The sequence below is a fragment of the Ambystoma mexicanum genome, chromosome 2p, assembly GCF_040938575.1.
Source record: "Ambystoma mexicanum isolate Mex_15411 chromosome 2p, UKY_AmexF1_1, whole genome shotgun sequence".
In the NCBI taxonomy this organism is placed as follows: Eukaryota; Metazoa; Chordata; class Amphibia; order Caudata; family Ambystomatidae; genus Ambystoma; species Ambystoma mexicanum.
In genome coordinates, this window is record NC_090923.1 from 1,206,774,017 (window position 1) to 1,206,796,358 (window position 22,342).

Consider the following 22,342-nt stretch of genomic DNA (forward strand, 5'->3'; position numbering starts at 1 on the left):
TATAGTGCGTAGTTGTAAATGGGTAAGGTGTCTACTTCTGAGTGGGCAAGGTGAGTTTTTCCATAGGGCTAAGGAGTGCTGTATATACTAACAGAGCCTTGGGGGGAGGCGGCGTGCAGGAGTGGGAGGAACCAAGTCGGTAGCGGCAGGGACAGCAGGAGGTTATGCTTCCATAACAGGTCCCAACTCATACCCACAGTGCAAAGCTGTAAGTGATACAAGATGGAAGGAGGTGCTTTACCTTGCACTTGCGGCCGTACCTGCTTCGCCAGATTGTAGGTACATTGCAGGCTCTCTGGCAGGAGCGATTGAGCGTGGTTTGTGCATTCGGCTTCCTGCGTCCCGGTCCGGCCAGAACGGGCCAAGACAAGCAATGATGCAGGCCAAGACAGGCAACAATGCCCTTTGGAAGCAGTCTTTGGAAATGGCCCAGCAGTGCCTGCCGGCACAAGGAAACCTTCCCCATAGGAGCGGGAGGCAGCCAATCATGTTGCTCGACCCCGGAGGCCTGTTCCCAGGCTCTATGGCTGCTGACTAGATCGGGCAAAGTGGCAGCGGCCATTTTTGAACTCTGACTGTGTGCAAGGTATCGCATTTATAGGGTTCTGAAGACCAGCAATTTGTTTTCATACTTAAATTTACCTTAGGATAAGCAATGTCGTTATAACTGGATTTGTTGTGCAGGAAGACATTGGGCCTCATTACGACCCAGGCGGTAAGTTACCGCCTGGGCCGTAACTTTACCACCATGGCGTAAACTACGTTTACGCCATGGTGGTTGGCGGACTTACCGCCCCATTCCGACCTTGGCGGGGCGGTAAGTCCCCAATCCCCATTTACCCTTCCCCATTCCCATTTTTGCCCCATAGGGCATAATGGGAGTGGGGAAGGCGTTAATTACGCCACCGTAAATTACGGTGGCGTAATTAACTCCATGGTCCCTTAGCGCCATGGATTTTAACACCTGCTAAAAGCAGGTGTTAAAAGCGCCATGGCGCTAAGGGACCTCGTAATTGGCGGTAAGGGGTCGGCGCAGCTAACGCTGGCGTTAACCCCTTACCGCCAGGGTCGTAATGAGGCCCATTTAGTTGCTTTCTGTTTTTTTGGAGACACGCAATGTGTCATACTCTAATGCATTTGACGGTGGGCATTGTTGCGGAACATGTACTTTTTTTTAGAGTGGGAATTTTAGTGCACTTGGAAGGACGTGGGGATTGTTAGGGAGAATTCTCATTTCTGTGCTTATTCCCCTCAACCTTAGAGACCCCCAGCTCTTTTGCTGGACTTTAGGACTTTTTCCATTTTAACCTTGGGGTGAGTGAAATCTTTTTTTCACTGTTGTGTGTTTTGACCTGAATTGGATTATGTTTTTCCACTGTTTGTGGACTCCATAGGCATCTACTTTTTGTATGGTGACACACAGCACCTTCAGTGCAGTGTCACAGAGAAATCCTTTTTGATTTCTCATTAGGTTTAATTGCTTTTTCTTGTATGAACTACTGTTCCCAAGAATAGTAAAGTGAAATTTACTTTACTTTCCCTTTTCTCTTTGTAGGTCCAGCACACACCATTTTATGTGGAGTGCTGGGGGGTTACCTAGTAGCCCTTTATCCTACCTATTCATGTAACATTTTGTATGTTACCCTCACTACTTTAAATGGCTGGTGCGAGTGGTTTAATTTTCCTACTATTGTGCTTTTCTACCGAAGGCTGAATCCTCTGCTGCAGTATAGCACCCATGAGTGACCATTTTGTCAAAATGGGCCCGGTCTTCTTTTCTCGCCATTTTCTGTTTGTGAGGTCTGTCTTGAGTTTTACTCTGCGCGCCAAACCGGGTTTGAGCCCTTTGTTCATTTTGCCTTTGTGGGCTTCAGTCCTGAAACCCGGCTGTGGCTCCAGTGTGTCTGGAAGGGTAGGAAGTGAGGGAGGTTCCCGAAACTCCCCTGTTATTTGTCTCTAGGAGTGCCTAAGTGCCTGATTGGCTGGCTGGCTGTCCTTTTAGGACAGCCACCCTGCTGTGTGATTCACAGCCTAGGCTCTGCATGAATGGGAGAAACCTGCTTAAAAGGGAGGGTTTTGGGACTAGAGGCAGAGACGGCTACTGGAAAACTGGGAAGAACACCCGACAAAGAAACCATGAACAAAGCTTGCTGCATCCTCCTGGACCTTTGAATTGCCCTGTGAAGCCCTTCTGCTGTGCTGAAACAACTTTTTCTGATCGACAAGAGAAGCTCCGGAAGGGACGACTTCTTCCCTTTGGTTAGCGGGACCAACTAATCCCGAGACAAACACCACTGGACCATCTTCCCTGACTGGCTGTACGTCTTTGCTGCTGCAGGAGAAATCCGTAGCCGAGTGCAACATCTGCAATCCGGCCAGAAGCTCCAGGAGTCTCCCAAGGACCCTCCAGAAGCAGGGCGACCAGCGCTCCAGTCCCCTCACCAGAGTGCAGGACTCATGGAGTGAAGGAAGCCCAACCAGTATCCAAGTTCCGCGGTGGTGCCGTTTACCGCACGGTGAAACCGTGAAATGCAGCTGATCCGAAAAGAGCCCGTAGCAGCTGACGACCTCTAAATTGCTGCTGCAGGAGTCCTCCAGGCGACCTCCCTCTTGTCCCCAAGACTGAGGCTCAGGAACCCAGGATCTGCATCGCTGCAACAGGACAAAATCCAACTGGACCACTTCTTCAAACCAGAGGTACTGTTCAGACGTGGGGTACTTACCTCGGTGTCTTTAGCTTTGCTCTACTCAGTTGAGACTTGCAGTGGCTACTTTTGTTAGGGTTGATTTCAACTCTGCTTTCCACAATTTTAACAGCTTTTGACCCTACAAGTGCTTTCTACAGAACTCTCTAACTTTGTGCAAGACTTTTTATTAACTACGAAGTCCCTCAGCTCCATAGACTTTGTATGCTCTAATTGATTTTGGCTGTCCTGGCTCCCTTCCAGACTCTTCTAGTCCAATGACTTTGATATTGTCTGTCCCTCAGAGGTGATAACTTGTTTTTAGACTGTTATTGCTTGGTAAGGTTTTGTCTAGACTTCATTGGAAGATGTAAGTATACTTGTATGCCCTGAGAACCTGTTTAACCTTTTTCCTTCCTTAAACCTTTCCCGAAACTCCCCTGTCCTTTGTCTGCCACCTCAGAATCTGCAAAGTGTACTAGTGATATATAAATGCATTACTGTCCTTGTGAAGTCACCTCCGGGTGAAGGACGTGTGTAAAAAGCAACTCTAAAGAGTATCCACTAAACTCTAAAGAGTATGCTGGTTCTGGAATAGTATTTTTAAGTATATTTGATAGTTACATATTTTGCCCTTTTTAAAAAACGCTTATTTAAAAATTGATGTTAAATAAATAAATAGCTATTTATAACTGAAACCTTGAGTATAAGTGTTACTTGGCTACTTGTATTTGCTAATTTCATTGCTACAGCTCTACAGCTCACATTTACCCCTCTTGAGATAGGCCTGGCTGCTCAGTCACACTACCAACTTGTGTAGTACAGCCCTATACCAAAAGGTGGGTTACTGAATACCAAGTAGACAAGTGTTGTGTAGTTTCACACAGTGTTACTACATCAAATCTTGCCTAACAGGGATGGGTAACATATCACACTTACTTGAGCACTGAGGGCGAGCTTTCGTATTGCAAGTAGGCGGATTTTAGAGTAACTATTGGGGTGGTCAATGCTTTTATGTAAAGCGAACATATGTATTTCCTTCGCACTCTGCACCTTCATAACTTAGCCGAAGGTAGGGCCTCATTTCCGCACACACCTGCCTTCACATACAACTCGTAAAACACTTTGCACAACACCCCTGTCTGTCATAAGAATGCAGCCCTTTCATGAAAATAATTTGACTATTTTTTTTATTCAAATGTTTTATTGGTTTCACAAATCAAACCTTTAACATTATCATCAGTATAAATGCATTAATCTTCTTCATCCTTTGAACACACCAATCATCATAAAATATATCATACCAGAGAAAATAAACTTTCTAGAATTCAGCATAAGTAGTCCGCCTCTTCCATTACCCGCTATCTTTTAACACAAAATCCACGAGTTTCATGGTTGCAAGTGTCAAACTAGTCATTTCTCCTAACAGAACCCATTCCCAGCATTGCTCGGCCGACAAGGACAATCTCGAATCCAAATGAGCTTCCAAAATTCTTGACCACACTTCCAATAATATTTTGCAGGTACTAGCCGGCTTCACTACAGTAACTACATTGTGCATTTCTTAAATCACTCTGTTTCCTTACTAATTGAACCTCCCGTGTATCCAAGATATTGAACCTGCACCTAAATAAGAGGTCTCTACAATATGGCGAAGGGAATTTTTGGAATATGTAGGTATTTCATTTAAGCCCATTCGATCCATTTCTAAAATTGGTCTCATTTTGTCTTTACTCCTGTTCTCCACTGTTTCAACCCAATCCAGGATTAGAAACTAGATCCCCAGCTCCAAACCCTTAGCTGCTAGGATGCTCTCAACCTTCCCTCTCCACCTGATCAAACTAACTTCTTGCACTACCTTTGGAGGGTCAAAGATAGAGAAGGGGATTACTGAGGGCTCATAGGAACATTTTCTATATAATGACACTGTTTTCAATAAGACCACTGACGCCATCAATTGCAACCGTAGTTCATATCGAATGGAAGCCATCGGAAGTGAATTTGGAAGCCTTAAAATCTGCCACCAGAAAAATCCCTCCATTCTTTCCCAGACCTTCCATGATAAATTTAGAGCTGCTTCAGCCCCATAGGTTAGGATCTGGACAACCTTCTGGCAGTAGAATATAAGGGCATCATCGAGAACTTCCCATACTGTCAATGGAGAGCTGCCCCCCGATTTGTTAACTGGGATAACTTAGCCCTTAATTTAACATATTGGCCTTTATCATCAAGATTTCTATTTATCATCACACCCAGATGAATCATGGACTCCACCACTCACAGGGCTTGATTCCCAACTCTCCATGTGAACCTATCCCCCAACTTCCTGCGTGCAGACGACATGGCCAGGAACTTTGATATCCCCACATTGACTTTCATGCCATTCTCTGTAAGATATTTTGTAAAGGCTTTGATTCTTCTTTGTAGACCGATGGGGGGTTTGGTCGAGAAAAAAAAAACCAGGTCCCGGCGAATAAAAACTAGGGCACCTCTACTGAATTCACCCTACGGGCGAAGGCTCTAACATCCTTTTGGGATGCAGCTAGGTCTGTGATATAGAGACAGAAGAGCAGCAGGGCCAACGAACACCCCTACTTTAAACCACAGTAGGTTGGGATTTTTCTTGAAAGGTGGCCTTTTGCCGATAATCTTAATTGAACAGAGGTGTTGAGTACAAGGCCTCCATGGCCTCTACCAGGTCGACGGGGCAATTCCATTTTCTAAGTTTCGCCCAAAGGTGTTCTCTATTTACCCTGTCAAAGGCCTGTTCAAGGCCCTTGAAAGCCATATATACACACATTTTTGTTTCCAGGGCCCTCTGTTTTAAGATATTAATAATGATTATTATTATTATTTTTTTTTTACATTTCTATTTACCAAAACTATTTGGTTTTACAAAGACGCCTTCTAACTTTCCGCTCTTTGTCGCCGTCATTTAAAGGTTTGGTTTTCCGTTTCCTGCAGTCCTTCTGTTTCTATTTGCACTAAGGCAGTTTGTAGAATTTTTGCTGTAGTGATTGCCCATGACGTTTTTTGCCCACTTATCAGGCGTGGCCACCATGTCTCCTCCTCTCGGACTGAAAAGCACTCTAAGACAGTTGTCTGATTTTTTTGTAGCGCTGGACACGACGTCAGTAGGTGACGAACTGATTCGACTGCCTCTGCCTCTTTGCACAACCTACAGGTGTTTGTGTTAGCGATGCCTCTGATATGTAGGATTTCGTTTGTCGGTAATACATTTAGGCCCTCATTACGACCCTGGCGGAAAGGGGTTTACGCCGGCGTAAACCATGGCGCCCCTTTCCGCCTGAGTACGAGTTCCCGTAGCGCCATGGTGATTTTTACGCCTGCTTTTTGCAGGCGGTAAAATCCATGGCGCTAAGGGACCTTGTTGTTAATTACGCCACCGTAATTTACGGTGGCGTAATTAACGCCTTCCCCACTCCCATTATACCCTATGGGGCAAAAATGGGAATGGGGAAGGGTAAATGGGGATTGGGGACTTACCGCCCCGCCAAGGTCGGAATGGGGCGGTAAGTCCGCCAACCACCATGGCGGAGTTGGCAGCTTAGCACCATGGACCATGGTGCAAATAGCACCATGGATCTCTGCCAAGGTCGTAATGAGGGCCTTAGTCTTGCTGTTAGGAAGATCTGTCTCAGTGGTCTGCTGGGAAATATTTTGTATATTTCCGCTAAGTCGTTTAATTTCCTTGGGAGTGCTGGCAGGTGGTTTAGGAGTTTGTTTTTTTCTGCCTTCTCTAGAGTGCCTGTCCAGTCCAATTCCTCTAGTTTGTTTTTTATTCTGAGAGGATTTTGGAGTAAATCATCCTGTGTACAAGCAATTGACTTCAGTTGTTCACTTTTTTTGGCTGCCCATGATGTGATCATTTTGGATCCACCTGCCTTGATTTCTATGCCTATCAATTTGTACAGGGGCGATGACTCTGGTAGCAACATTTTTCTGTACAGCGACATGCTAGTGTTTTCCACTGTTGCTTTTAGGGAGATAAGCTCCAGCTCTCTCCTGATTGCTGGTAATGAGGTTGATTTGGAAAAGACAGCACAGATCTCCAGAAGAAACCTTAAATCTTTTGTCAGATTGTCTCCGGTATCAATGGCATTGCCTCGGCACCGTAGATCAAGCACGGGACGACTTTTGCTTTATAGTACTTGAGTACGGGCATCAGGGAAAAACGTCCAAATTTGTTGTCCAACATACAGGCTTGTGTTGTCATTGAGCGAGCTTTGGTCCAGATGAATCTTTGCATGCTCATTTCTAATCGAGTGTTGTCCAGCATGACCCCCAGGTATTTGAATTCGGAGACTGTTTTAATCATCGTGTTTTCTAGTTGCCAAGATGTAGAAAAGGCACGCTTCTTCTATCTCTTAATGGTCATTATCTTAGTTTTTTTTGTTGATTTGCAGCTTGTTACTTTCAATATAATCTGGTAGATTAGCTAGTTGGCGTTTGAGACCGATCGGTGTCTGGTCCAGCAGAGTGATGTCGTCTGCGTAGAGAATTCTAGGGACTAAGGTTCCCCCGATTTTTGGTGGAAATGCTTTCACAGCTTCAGTTGAGTCTTTGTAGTCTCCTATGAAAGCTGTGATCAATGCCTGAGCCAGGGAGCAGCCCTGCTTTACTCCTCTGTTTATAGGGATTTCGTCCGATAGAGTGCCTTTTCTGTTTAACTTCACCCACATAGAGGTTCCTGAGTAAAGGGTTTTTATGGGCTCCAAGATCTTTTTAGGACAGTTTCCTGCCGAGAGTTTGGCCCATAGCAACCGTCTGTCTACCTTATCAAAAGCCTGGATGAGGTCTATGAACGCTTGGTATGTCTTTACTTTTCAGAATGCTCAGGATCATGATGTTGACGATAGTCCCTGAGTTTTTACGAAAGCTGGCTTCAAAGGGGTCATCGAGGGAGGCGAACTTGGACAATGCTTGGAATTCCCGCAGTAAAAGCATACCAAACACTTTTCCAATGCAGTCGAGGAGAGCGATTGGACGATAGTGGAGCGGGTCTGCCATGTCACCCATTTTGAAAATCGGAACCACCACGGATGAGGTCCATGATCTTGGGAGTGCTCTTGTAGTGGCGCATTTTTTCAAAAACCTTGCTAATAAACGGAGCCCACTCTTCAGGAAAGTTTTTGAGGTCGATGTTGGTCACTCCATTCAGCCCCGGGGCTTGTGAAGCTTTTAGTTTGCGGATGATTGATTGAATGTCCTCTTCGTTCGAAAGATCAGACCATGGAGCTTTCCTCTCGAGGACATCGTCCAGCACAAGCTCGGCAGAACTGCTGAAGAGGGCCGTAAAGTGGGCTATCCAACTTGCTTCGCTCAAGCAATTCGACTGAGATGGTTCTGTGTGCGCTCCCGGTGTTTTAATTAAGGTCCAGAAATCTCCAGTATTTTTAATCCCCAGTTTTTTCAGCATCGCTTCGGAGTCTCTTTGATAAAGGGAGATCCAGTGGTTTCTCAGCCATGCTTTGTAGGACTTTGCTTCTTTTTTATGCTCTGTTAGAGCCGATGGTGAGTTCGTGTTTTTTGCTTTTCTTCTTAGGCGTCTTAGGAGGGCTCTTTTTGCAACCAGCTGCGTGTCGTATTGATGCACGCTTAAGTCGCTCTGTGCTGGGTTTTTTCTTGTCCCTATCTTGTACGGGCTCAGTAGCGGTTGGTAATCTGGTTTTATTGGATTGTTTGCTGTGTTGCCAACCAGTTGCCTTTGGTAGTTGAAGGTTAGGGCTTTTATTCTGGATGCTGTGAGCTTGAGACGATTTGCTTGGGGGTTGCACTCAGATTGTGATTCACAAATCTGGATCGCACGACTCGGAATCGCCCAGGTTGCCTTTAGCAGGTTGTGGTCACTTGCGACGGTCTTGATGATTTCAAAAGACGTGGCCAACTTCAGCATGTTGTCTGACGCAAAGATGTAGTCAATTGGTGCGCTTGAAGTATCTCTTTCCCACGTTGGCCACCGCTTTCAGTTGGGGAAAGCCTGGGTGAATTTGTAACAGCCTCGTGACTCCATCAGCTCTAACCATCAAGCTCCTCTTTTTTCGGGTGGTGTTTTTACTTGCTTCTGCCCCTCTGAAGCCAGATATTAATAATAAAGAGGTTCAACGAGGTCCCCACACCTTTGACAAACCCTGTTTGTCTAGGATCCAATATTCCAGCCCTGTTAGCCCATACCTTCAAATCCTGCAGCAAGACAGATGCAAATAGTTTTCCCAAAGAATCAAGAAGGGCAATAGGGCGATAGTTCTTTGGATCCGCCATCTCACGCTTCTTGAAAATCGTGACTATGTTCGCCTCCCGCCAAGAAATTGGTATTTGTTTATTTTGCATTACCTGTTTAAACATGGAGGCCAACAATCCTCCCCATAATCCGATGTTATTTTTCAGCTCCTGGATGGACAAACTATCAGGACCTGCTGCTCTCGAGGAGCTCAGGTTGCCAATCATCCATGTCGCCTCATCCTCAAAGGCAAATTCCCATTCACCACCAGAGCCTTCCCCACCACCCTGCTTTGTGGTCCAAGGACCAGCAAACAGGGCAGCATAATAAGACACCCACCTTTCTTCACTTACTGAGCTCATAGTCTGAGCTGGTCTAAAATTCCCTCCATTGTTCAAAAGTTCCCACAGATTTCTCGTATTTTTAGAGCAGATAATCTTCAACATTTTCTCTGCATCAGTTTGCGCTCTCATTCCTTTTGTTGAGATTAACCAATTTCAATACTTTTGTTTTTCTCCTTGGATCCTCTCCTTAATAAGTGGTTGCCCTCCCCTCCTATTCTTTCTTATAGCAACCCTCAATGTTTTTCTTACCCTCACCAACTCCGTATCATATGCATGCATTGGTATATCTCTTTTTCCATCCATATTAACCACCTGTCTGAAATAAGACTATCCTCTAGCGCCCCCCTCCAGTTTAGTTATCTAGCGCACTTCTTACCACCAATCCACAAGCCATTTAGACATGGGCGTATAGTGGGAACTTGGCCACCCCCTCATATCTTTAATGGCCATAATGCACACACGCATTATAGCACCTCCCCATTTCCAATACTGGACTTCGGTGGGCATTGAACTGACAGCGCGTTGGGACCATACCCATGGGGAAAGGCGCTATACAAATGACGAAATTAAAATAATGAAGGATCCTCACGCTCACAGGTAGATTCCAGTATAATTCCTTTATTACATCTTCAGTCGGTTACATTAAGATGTTACAGAGATAACCACTGGCTCCCATCACCCAGGCAAGGGCTCTCCAACTGCCTGCCTCTGGAACCTTCTCACCACACATTCTCTCACTCACACATAAACATTCTCTCAGTCACACACAACATTCTCTCTTGCATCACCAGCATTCATTCCAAGCTCTATACAACACATCTCCCTTCCTTCCAGATCGCACCACAACACAACAAAGCACATCACAACACATCTCCCTTCTTCACATAAAGCAACATCCATCAGACACACACCTCACACATTCATCACTACCAATATCAGCCGCACGATTGGTGCACATAGAACTTATGAAATAAGGTGGGGCGGAACCAACTACTATGCAAGAACACAAAGACAAGTGGAAGCCATATGTCTTTACCCTCCTACAAAGCAAGCAAACACCTTTAATGAAATAACACTCCTCCCTAGCACACTACAGCATGCATAGCCAGACATTAAGATCCTCTAAATCCACACCGCACACCTCTCCTCTTTCACCTCTTTTTACGAAAGGTGCACCTCTCAACAATGCAGAGGATGCATCCCCTTTTTCTTCTGGGTTAAAAAAAATATATATACCCAACCACTCTCCTGTGGCTAACTCAGAATACTACTGATGGTAGTCAACAGCATACAAACCCCGTTTTAGTGAACGGTGCCGGTCTGCAGATACTGCACCACTCCACGCGGATCCACACTACAATCGGGGTAGAAATACACTGCCACACCAATTTCCTGGTGCAGACATACTCCCTCACTTCCCAAAGCATGTCAATACTAGAATACTTTGGGATTTATTTTTCTTTTAAAATCACTCTTTCTAACTCTCAGCTTCACAATGTGTTAAACCATATACACTTAACATGTGCAGCTGTAAACATCTTAGAACATTTTGCAACCAGTGCATGGCTCTCTCTCAGCCCTAATCCTGCAATTCCTCAAATGCATTTTTCTAACACTCTCACCCTTCAGCACTTCTGCTAAACATGCACTCAAATATGTGCAAAGATGGAACAATTTACTTACCTGTAACTGTTGTTCTCTAGCATGGGTCTGGCATGGATTCACATGCTCATGAATAATCACAATGGTGGCATTTTTCTGGATATAAACTTTTATTGATAACGAAAGGTTGGGGAAAAGGCCTCTCTATCCCTAAAATTAAGAGGGGTTTCCCTGGCCGTGGTAACTATCATAGAGTTTGCTTGTGCATATTCCTTCCGAAAGATTAGGCCTTGTGGTCCCGTTTTATCTTTCTTTTCAATGCGATAATCAACAATGACGTCAAAGTGCTTGATTGAGCACTGTGTGTTTCAATTGTCTTACCTGCTCCATAACGGAAATATTTTCTCACTGTGTCTATACATCCACTCAAGACCAAAACCCATTGTGGGGAAAAAAAACAATCTGAGGAGATGTCGATTAGAAGAATAATTGTGGGTACAAATGCACATACATGATTCATGTTACATGTCACTCATTTGCCACTGTCAATGCACAGCTTAAAGTTTAACAAAGTGTAATAGTCCTCGCCATCCATCTATGTAATCTCAGCCTTGACATTCTGGGCTGTTGAAGGGGCCTGCTCATCTTAAGAGCTGTCATGAGAAGAACAAAATTCAGATATTTAACTGCATCCGGGTGTGCTCAGCCAGTACTTTAACAACAACCTCAGAATTACTTCACTTTTGTTTCCAGCAGCTCTTTCTTATGCATGAATGTTTAAGCAATTGGCCTGGTCATGGAACATTTCCAACTGAAAGACACCACACACTTCCTGTTACCCATATGTGTGGCTGCTTCCAAAACAATTAAAGTGAGTAACACAATAAAGCTCCCTTGTAAAGAGTCTTTTATATCTGTGATTTCATTATGTCTAGTAGCTTGACCTGCTTGTATGTGCCGTTATACCATATTATGTGATGTTAGGATAAGTCATGCACTTTGCCATGGCACAAAATCACGGCCCACAATTTTCTAGTCAGTGGCCCGGAACCTCCTTTTAAACGCCCACTGACGCTTCAAAGACACTGCAAATCAAATGCTACTTAGTCTTACACAACACTGTCCAAGCACGCCACAGATATCTACGACCTGCTGTGCGACGGCGATACTGACATCCTATTGATCACAGAAACATGGTTAGACGACAAGTAAAAAATTACACTTCACAGCTGCCTACCCGACAACTTCAAGTGCTCACAAATAAACAGGAAAGAAAAAAAGAGGAGGACTTGCGTTAGCATATAAGGAACACCTGAAAATAAAAACAGACAAACCACTAAACATGAAAAACTGTGAATCTCTAATTCTTCAATTGACAGTAAACCCCAAAACAAACCTCAACGTCATGTCATACTGGTTTACAGACCACTGACATACGACACAGCATTCGTTGACACCTTCATAGAAACCATAGAAACCATCACCATCCTAGCCATCAAACATGAACATTTGATAATCCTCAGGTACATCTGGTTTGAAGAAGAAAACGCAAACTCGCTAACCGAGTAAGTCAGAACAATGAAACTACGGCAGTTGGTTAAAGGAGCAACACACACAGCAGGGCACATGCTCAAAGCAATCTTCGCCAACAAAAACCTTATCACCTCTGCACCACTGATACAGATACTCTGGATTCCATTTGTGATTACTCTACCAGCTATAGCAACCGAACAACCCATAAAACTCCAAACTATCATAAAAAGAAACTGGAAGATCATCAAAGCTAGCAACTTAACTGCACCAAACCATCAACCACTAGCATGGATGTATCCGACCTCGACGAAAAAAACAGAGCTACTTCAAAGATGGATCGCAGAAACTATCCATAGCATCTCCCGGAAAAGCCTTCACCCCATCATGAAAGAGCATTGGCAAAATGGTTTACGCCCCTCCTCAATGCCATGAAAAAAGAACAACAATAAGCTAGAAGTAGAATGGAGGAATGAATACTACCAGAAAAGGAAATCCAAAAAGCAAAAAACAATTACTACGACAACTGAATCACCAAAGCCGCAACGCCTAAAAAGAACTGTTCAACATTATAAACTAAATGAGGAACCCACCGGGTTGCAACAATGCAGCGGTACCTACAGAGAAACTATGCAACGACCTTGCTGACCACTTAAAGAATAAAATCGTCCATCGAATCATACAAAACAGACCAGTGATCTAAAACACATAATTTGCCCCACCAACCGTAGAACCACAGAACAAACTCAAAAACGTCCTACAAATATCAGTAGAGACATTTGTCAAGCTGGTTACACATAGCAATAAAGCAGGCTCCCCCATGGACCCATGCCCTCCAGACATCTATAAATCAATCCTCACGCAGGGCACTCAGTTGGAACCTCTTTTACATGTCACTCGCAACAGGATAAGTACCACGATCATTCCAATCAGCGTACACCAAACCACTCCTCAAGGACACAGCAGGCGATGTGGAAGACCTCCCTAACTACAGACCTATCTCAAACATTCCCTACCCAGCAAAACTACTAGAAACTGCTGTACCAGGCACAAGTTGGCTTCAGACCAACGAGAGAGATAGAGACGGCACTCCTATCTATCTGGGTTGACCTAAAGACAAATGCAGACTGACACAAACTCTGCCCTGATACTACTCGACCTCTCTGCAGCATTCAACAGTCAGCCATGACATCCTCATCAGAAGACTAGCAGAAATGGTAATAGCCGATCTAGCCCTGCTCTGGACTAAATCATTCCTAACTGATAAAACGGAAACAGTCTGGCTAAGACCCTTCAAATCCACTCCACGAGATACTGACAAGAATCGTCCCTATCCCCACTGCTCTTCAACATCTACCAAACTCCATTAATCAAGCTCACCAAAAAACAGTCATACCTGCTACAACTACGCGGACGACACACAAATCATCTACAAAATCAAAGACTAACCAGAAGAGAACACAACGGTGGAAGAATGTCAAAAAGAAATCTACGACTGAATAAACACAAACGCCTAAAACTCAACCCAGGCAAGACACCAATGATGGTGATATCCCAAAACCAGGAAAATAACCATTATATTCCATGGCCCAGAGAACTAGGAACAGCACCCACACCATCGAAAATAGTCAAAAACCTAGGAGTCCTAATTGACAACATGCTTACACTAGAACCACAATAATCAAGAAATGCTTCTTCCTCCTACACACGATAAAAATGATCCTACGATTCCTCTCCTTCGCTCATAAAACACTGATCATCATCGCACTACCAAAACACGTGCTAAAGAAACTGCAACATATCCAAAATGCAGAGGCCAGACTTCTCCTCAAACTATCCCAGAGGGACTAGATCACCCCAGCGCTAAAAATGTTACACTAGCTGCCAATCAAACAGAGAATTACATTCAAAACGATGTGCATAATGCACAGAGTGATTCAGGAGCAGAATTCCTACAAAAGAAAATAACCATCTACCTACCAACATGGACTCTCAGATCAAACAATGACACCAGCCTAGAACCAAAACCATACACAAGAAAGAAAATTGGAGGATCTTCATTCTTCCACCTAGCAGCCAAAACATGAAACACTCTTCCGGAAGAAATACGTAATACAAAGGATCACCTAACATTCAAAAAATCAGTTAAAACTTGGCTCTACAGCTCACAACCAGACAGGAACGAGTAAACAACGGGCCACAATGATCACGCATGGAACAAAGTAGCCGGAATGAGGGAAACCAGGATAAACCCAATCCCAAGCCAAATCCTACTCTAGGGCTCTCTCAAGGTCAGACACCCTGGCTGCAGATCAGGGAGCACTAACCAATAACTGGCACACAATGAAACTGGAACACCCAACGGTTCCAAGGGAGGGAACCTGCCATAGAAGCTCAGGAAGGTGATGGCAAGTTAACACCTTTGGCAGCCTATGAGCAAACCTGGTACCATACACTTCACAACTCAACGGAAGGGGGGGCTGCACCACCTTCCTACCTGCAGCCAACCAAGAAGTTACACAGAAACAACACTGTGCGGAGAACACTACGAGGGACTCAGCAAGTGGCGGGTGTCCAAAGCAACAAGGTAATAAAATCCCCAACCGCTAAACCTCAACTCTCCTTTCCACATACACCTCTCAAACACTAAAAACACAACCATACCTTTGCAAAGCAATCCGCACGCACTTCACCACACTGCAACAACAAAACAAACCACATAGTCTTGCACAACAGCACATGGGAGTCTACCGATTCAAAAACAGCACTCATGCTCAGCGAACGGTGCTAACCGAACTGAAGCTGCCAACAGTACACCAAAAACTTCTCACTCTACCTTTTTTCCCCAGTATGCCCCACTAACCCACCGTACCCTCTTACCTTTCAGAGCCGCCAGAGTGCCAGGGGACCACTCCGGTGGTGATAGTGTGGGGTATAAATATCCTTTAACATTAACATTATAGTACAATGTAGCTGGACTACACCATGAACTTGCAACTGACCAAGCCAACCATTCACCATATCAAAACCATAGCACTACCATAATGGCAGGTACCATTAAAAATGTGCATTTGGACTTTAAACAAGATCATGTTTTGGGCAATGTCAGTAGCCCAGGGTGCTTAGTTCCCATTTACATTCCCTGGGGAGAATTGGAAGGGGGCCCCTTACAAGTATGTGTGTGCCGCCCACCGAAGGTCTGTGAAGGTAGCCTTTCCACTTGCACCTCTGTCTACCAGGATCCCTTGGAACCCTCAAAGCTATTGGTGAAAATTCCCCTTAAATCCCCCTAGTAATACTGTAGGTGTGACACGTTTATCATATCAGTGCCATGGGGGCAAGATAATGGTAAAGGAGAAGGGAAAGGCAGCGACTGGAACCTTGGTAACTGCTGAGAGGCTCCGTGTGACTGGACAGCCGGACAAAGAACACTACATTGAACGCAGGAGACAGGACTGCAGGAATTACAGGCTCGACAGCAAGGACTGATTGCTTGCAGGGAGGCCGGGAGCAAACTCAGGAGATGAGGGTAACAAATCTTAAAGTGCAAGGTTGCAATACACAAAAGGTCTAGAGGTGTCACCCTATATTCAGCTCTTCTGGATGGGCTCCCCAAGTATTTAAACCATAATCCACGTGTGGATGCGGGTTTAGATGTGAACAGCTCATGGCCTTCTACTCTTTAGATTCCGTCACTCCTTCTCCATCCTCTCATTCTACCTGTTAGGAGCCAGAGTCCAGCCCTCGGGCTTTGCTATGAAAGTCTGTAGTCTTCCCTTTCCATCACCCATGCTTTGAAGCAATATAATCCAGAATGTCTCCAATGATGCTTAAAGATCGGCACAGTGGCCATGTTAGTTGAGTTCAGATGTGCGGGTTTAGTTAACAGACGTGTTTTCAGAGCTGCAGAGCCACTCACATCGATCCGAGGGTGACAGCACCACTGTACTATGCATGCAACAGACAAGTTATGGCTTGCACAGATCCCGGGACACCAGCCCTAGTTTAGTTTGTAGCAGTGGGAATCTGTTTGTGGACTTCTTAGCATACTCTGCGAATCGGTGTGCATGCCACAGCCTGTGTGAGGGATAATATAGGTGAGGGGTAGGAGAGTGGAGCGTGGCAAAGAACACCAACATTGTGTGTTTTGATTTCCGCTTAGAAGTAAACCTGGCTGTAGCCTCTAGTAGAGTGGATTTGTGCGTGTATGTCTGTCACTATGTTTCTATGTTTTGGGAGATAACCATGTTATTCAACGTCTGCATGGTGGCGGGATCCGAGTGTGATGCTCTGTGTGGAAACAGTTGTGTGCACCACCCACACATGAATTGGTGTTTGGCCTTGACGGACAAACAGATCACCCACATGCACACAGCATACAAACAACCGTGGCCCGTGACTTTCTTACACCAATGTGTCCCCTCCCCAATAATTTGTTGTCCCTCAGCCTCATCCCTGCACCTTTCATCCCATGTCGAACCTTTCTAGGCAGCGTTCCACATGCTCCTTACCAAGATCAGTGGTGGGGCCTGGAAGACTGACAGGAGATATTACGGTGCATACCGAGCTCTTGCTATTACTGCACTCACCTACAGTCTAACTTTCTTGTGAATGATGATTTCACAGTACTTTCCCCACCATAGTGTTTACCCACACAAGTGCACAGACCTCAGAGATATTGATATATATCCTATTTGAGACCTGAATCATGGTTGGCAACAGGGCTGTAGCTGAAAGAAGAGAAAGCAGAAAATTAGATCAGCACTTTACACTTTATCCAAACCCTGTCTGCACCATTCTTTGGTGGTTCTAGGTCTCCATCAGTTCAAATAGATTGGTTTGCTATTCCATTAGTATAAAAGCTTTGGTACAGGAGTATTGCTTTTATTTATTTGTTTTAATGGAAAAGGGAGGGGGCACAAGCCTCCACACCCGCTCCCTATTTTTATTCTAACACCTTCCCATTTTTACAATCCATTGTTCTTGTCCCTGAAAAAAACGAAAAACACTATCCTGGCACTGATGCAAAGACACACAGATGGCACTGATGTACAGACAGTTCATGGTTTGCATGGTGACGAATTTATTCAAAAGGATAGGTTTGTCTGGTCCTACTATCCCCTGAAGCACCCAGGCTCTAAATTCATGACATAAGAATAGGTCCAAAGTGAACCTAAGGGGATACGACCCTTGCTGGAAAGTGAGAGTTCAGGAGAGGCTGCACTACACAGCTTAACAAGCCTTTGCTCTCGCCCAAGAAATATTCTGTCTGCACTTTCAACCTACCTCCGCAACTCCTCAGATTGAATCTCGGACTCCCCTATCATAGATGACATGCATACTCGTCTGTTGTCGTCAAAATACGTAAATGTCTGATACACCTAACTGCTTACTGGACTTGACCAGTGGCCGATTATAATTTACCTACTTGGATATCCTCTCCATTGCTGTTAATTTGTCTAATTGTTCTTGCTGTTACATGTTTTTAAAGGGCTAAATACGGTTCACGAGACCCCTTCCTAGCATTCTGGTTCCAATAAAAACATCACTGAAGAAAGATCTAGAGTTCCTCTTATGGTGTGACCAAACGCAGTGTTATTTTAAAACAGGAACACATTCCAACTGGTGGAAAATCACCACACTGTTTTAATGAATTGTTTTGCAATACGCAAGAGGGTTTGTGAAAATACCATGGACACGGAAAAAGACTAACCTAAATGACTAGACTTCCTTGCCATGTCCATGCACGCTTTGCATTTGTAAACCTGTAAGAGACTCATAAATCATTGCCTTACCTACAACAGGACCGTGGGGTATGCTGTACTTCTTCAGAGCACTGATCAGCTCCTCGTCCGTCATTCCTCTGTATTGCTCCATTGTTATCTGCAGCTTCTGCCAATGGGCGCTTCACCTAGACAAAGCACAAAGAGAAAGGATATAGGAAAACAATGTACCCCTCTTGCTTACATGTCAAATAAAGCTATGGAACCCACGCTCTTGATGAATGGGTCTTTGGACCAAAGATGGATGTCATCCTAAACCAGGGGTCTGCAACCTGCTGGTATCTAAAAGGTTTAGACTAAAAATCACTTGATCTCTTACCACTGACTATATCAGCTCGGACTGATGGGAGTTGCAGTCCAAAATATCTAGAGAGCCCTGCTCTAAACAGAAGTCACATATATTAAGGAGTAACATTTGATAAAAAAATAAGAGTTGGGGGAAATAAAAATCACTCTCACCAAAAAGTTGACATAAAGCTGTACAGCCCTATGCTTGGATCTAGGACGTCATCCTGGGAAAAGGCTGAATAAGGAAAACCCTTTTTCAAAATAATTCTGCACAATTCCACCAGACATTGAAACAGAATTTAAAAGGCAAAAATATACTGCTCACAGATCTAATTAAGGAGGCAAAAATAGCCTCTCTTTGTTGGTGAGGCAGAAAAGACATTAACCTCTCAGAATACAGCCTATGCACGGAAGTGGAGAGATAAGATTTCATGTTTGCAAAGTCCAGTGCCGGTTCTAAACACCAACTAATCATCTTAATGATTGCACCGTTTGAGGTTTTAGCTGTAATATGCCACTCTTAAATTCGTCTGAACACTGGTACACCACCTGTCATCATCATACTTTATTCAGCAAATGCTAAGTGCGCAAAAGTTCAAATCGTACACAATATTAGTCACCACTTGTGTTATGGGTAGGTAATAAGGCCTGTATTTAGAGTCCTGACGTAAGACAGCCATCAGTTTCTGTAACATATTTGTAAGAAAGGCCAATGTAGTTATGGTGTCCACACATCCATAGGCATCAAGGCATGATGATCCTTGTATATATTCTCTTGGTTATTTTGAATGGTCACGCTTTCCTCAACCCACGTAGATGTGCCATATGTATGTATTAAAGCCACAGGACTACAACTTAAATCAGGTAAACATTGTATGTAGCAGAGGATCAAGGCGATGTTCACTTCCACTCTTCCCTGCAGCTTCTAGTGTAAAGTCGCCTCTGGTACCTTTGGCACCTTAACCATGACAACACTACTCTCGGGAGGATAGCTTAGGGCCAACGTGCTCGCCAGGGAAGCAAGACAATGCAGAGCAACACAGGTTCGATCCCCGGGTCCGCACTTAGAAACCTCTGGGTATTAAGCGAGTTTTAAATAAACTATCATATCGTATTTCTTTAGCTAGAAGACATACTGCTCAATAGCCTGACAGACTGCTCCCACATTCCCTGCCAGTATCTGAGGTGATATCATTGCTGGATCTGGCCCACCAGAACACACGTCAATTTCTATGCCTTGAACACTGTACTTACCTTTGGAGGCATGTAAAGGTGTTTTGCCTTCTGTTGCTCAACTCACCTACTTTGGGGGCACTTGTCATGCCATAACGTTACCAGTGGAGGAGGGACTTTGACCCGGTACGAGATCCTTGCATTGTTTTAATGTATGAGAAATCACCTTTCAGTGAAGTGCGGCAGGGATATTTTGTGTTCCTTTTTCTTTTTCTGGAGTAACATCTTTTGTTACCTTTTTGATGCGTCTCGGACAGGCTGGTGGCAGCAAACACATTCTATCATTTGTTTCAGTTCAATTGCACAATATTTCACCACATAATGCTATATTGAGAACCATATACTCAAATTGCCAAGGCCACGTGCGTTCCATGGACCCCTTTTGGCTATCTTGTTGTTTTTCCTTCTTTCTCCCTACTCGGATCAGGAAAATAACATACAAGGAAAGTATGTTTGCAGGATTCAGTTTCAATTCCCGGGCAAAGTGAGGTTGCATGTATCCTGCATGGAAAAACAGGTATAGGATTGTCTTGTTCGAATCCACAATCCAGCCAGGAATATGTCTGTTGCTGGGCAGACGTGGTGTTTGCAACTGTGCACTATTGGACAGACCTTACCTATTTGAATGGTGCAGATCCTCTCGATTGATGGGCTGTACCAGCCCCCTCCACCCGGATGAATTTGCAAAAAGAACTGCAGCCCTGCAGTAGTTAGTAAGATCGATTGTTGACTGGAGCCAAAACTCTGAGGATCCAAAAAGCACTGCTGAGAACATCCGGCATTGACAAAGCCAAGACTTGGTGAAGCACTGCCTCTCCTGCATCAATTCTAGAAGACCCTAAACGGTGCTTCAACATTTGGGCTGGTGGGAACAATAAGTCTGTGCCCCTGCACGAGATCCCCGCCATTAGAAGTGTTTCAGAATCATCCTATGGGCTGACCAGTGCAGGGAAGGCATGGTATCACAAGCAGAGACAGACACAATGGGTACAATTTGTAAAACCTTTATTTAAATGGTTGGGATTGGAAAAACTCCTACTATGCCCTATAACTAAGATGGGAGTAGTCTCGACCATCAAATAATAAATAACAAACTCCTAGTGGAGTCTGTAAAAACAAAATGGCCTAGGCTAAAAAAAAAAAAAGAATGCCTGCCCTATCTCTTGTACAAAAAGCGTGACAAGGAAAAATGTCTACAAAAGGAAAAGTCAGTGTTCAAATGATAATGTGGTTGAACCAGTTCTCCTCCCCACGGTAGGCCTCAGGGAGTAAGGCGATCCTTGTAGGCAGGATGACACACTCTGGCTCGGCTTTCCATACAATATACAGTTCAATAGAGGCAGGCCAGGCCTTCCACGCTCGAGACTCTTTCTCTTTCTTCCAAAATAATGTCTTATCCAAAACATTCCCAAAAGATCCCCCTCTGCCGGGCTCAGACTTTTCACCACACAGTTCTTTTAGATCACCTCTGTCCGGCTCAGATCTCCTACAATAAAGTTCATTACAAGTTGCAAGGGGAACTCCCTTGCCCAAGCTTCACTTCGGGTCTCCCTCTGTCGAGCTCGGACCATTCACAATAACTTTCAACACAAACTTCAGGTCTCCCTCTGCCGGGCTCGGACCCCTTTCGGATGTCGAAGACTTTCTAATGTGCGTGGCTTATTTGTTAGACCACTGGAGCACCACTTCGATTCAGGTTCGCTGTGTGACTTTCACTCTTCCCTCTTCTTCTAGGAATTAATCTTCTTCCTTTTACTTTCACTGTCCACTCGCTTTCTCGGTTTAAACAAAGTACCCTTCACAGATAATTTAGAGGGTGTTACTTCCTTTCACCGGATCACTCCGTTACTTAGTATCGCTGATTTTCCAGCTGTTCTTGACAAAGTTCATTCACAGGTCGGCCTTTCTTCGCGTCTCATCCACACGCATGCAGCCTTCACTTGTGATATGAGGTTGCTACGTCATTCACTTTAACACACACTGGTCTCCCAGGTCATTTGCCAACTCACCGGCTGTGTGCGCCTCTTTCTTGTTTGGCATTTTCTGATTTTGGGGTCAAGGTTAGTACCACAGGCTTGTCCTCGTCTCCCCAACTCTGCCGTTCACCCGGGTGAGTCGCTGGCGTCCTTGGAACACAATGCAATCTTCACTTGTGGGATCTGGCCTTCTCCACCTGTCCGTCGCGGCCTGTCAGAGGCAACGACCTCCAATAGGGAAGCCTTGGGGTTCTTGGCCCGCTGCTCTGCTCCAGCTCTGCTTTTGTCCCGGAAATTCTGCTTGTTCTCGTGTTCCACCTTGCTCACAGTGTGTCTTTGGTTTCTGCCTTTTATTCGTGTGAAGGAGAGCTAATTGGTATCAGGGGTATGCATTTAGGACTAAGTGCCTGACTTTGCCTGACCCGATCAGTGGGACATGGCCAGTACGATGTATCCAAGTCAGTGTGATTCTCAGTCATCCATTTCCTAAGCCCAGTGTTTGTGTAAAAAGCAGGATCGGGGAGGTGGGACCTCTTAGCATCTGTAAAACATAGGATGGGTTTGATAAACAAAATAAGGGTGAATACTGTTAGGGAGAATTTTCATTTCTGTGCTAATTACTTTCGACCTTAGAGACCCCCAGTTCTTTTGCTGGACTTAG

At 44.7% G+C, this 22,342-nt stretch overlaps 1 protein-coding gene across 2 annotated transcripts in view; it reads right to left on the reverse strand.

The window, feature by feature from the left end:
* The window catches only part of EMD (emerin), a 427,558-nt gene that overhangs the window by 312,789 nt on the left and 92,427 nt on the right, over positions 1-22,342 (reverse strand). For both annotated transcript variants that reach the window (XM_069645445.1, XM_069645446.1), the window contains one exon: positions 18,197-18,312. In XM_069645445.1, the coding sequence (XP_069501546.1) occupies positions 18,197-18,278 (82 nt within the window). In that variant the 5' untranslated portion in view covers positions 18,279-18,312. The remainder of the gene's footprint in view (positions 1-18,196; positions 18,313-22,342) is intronic.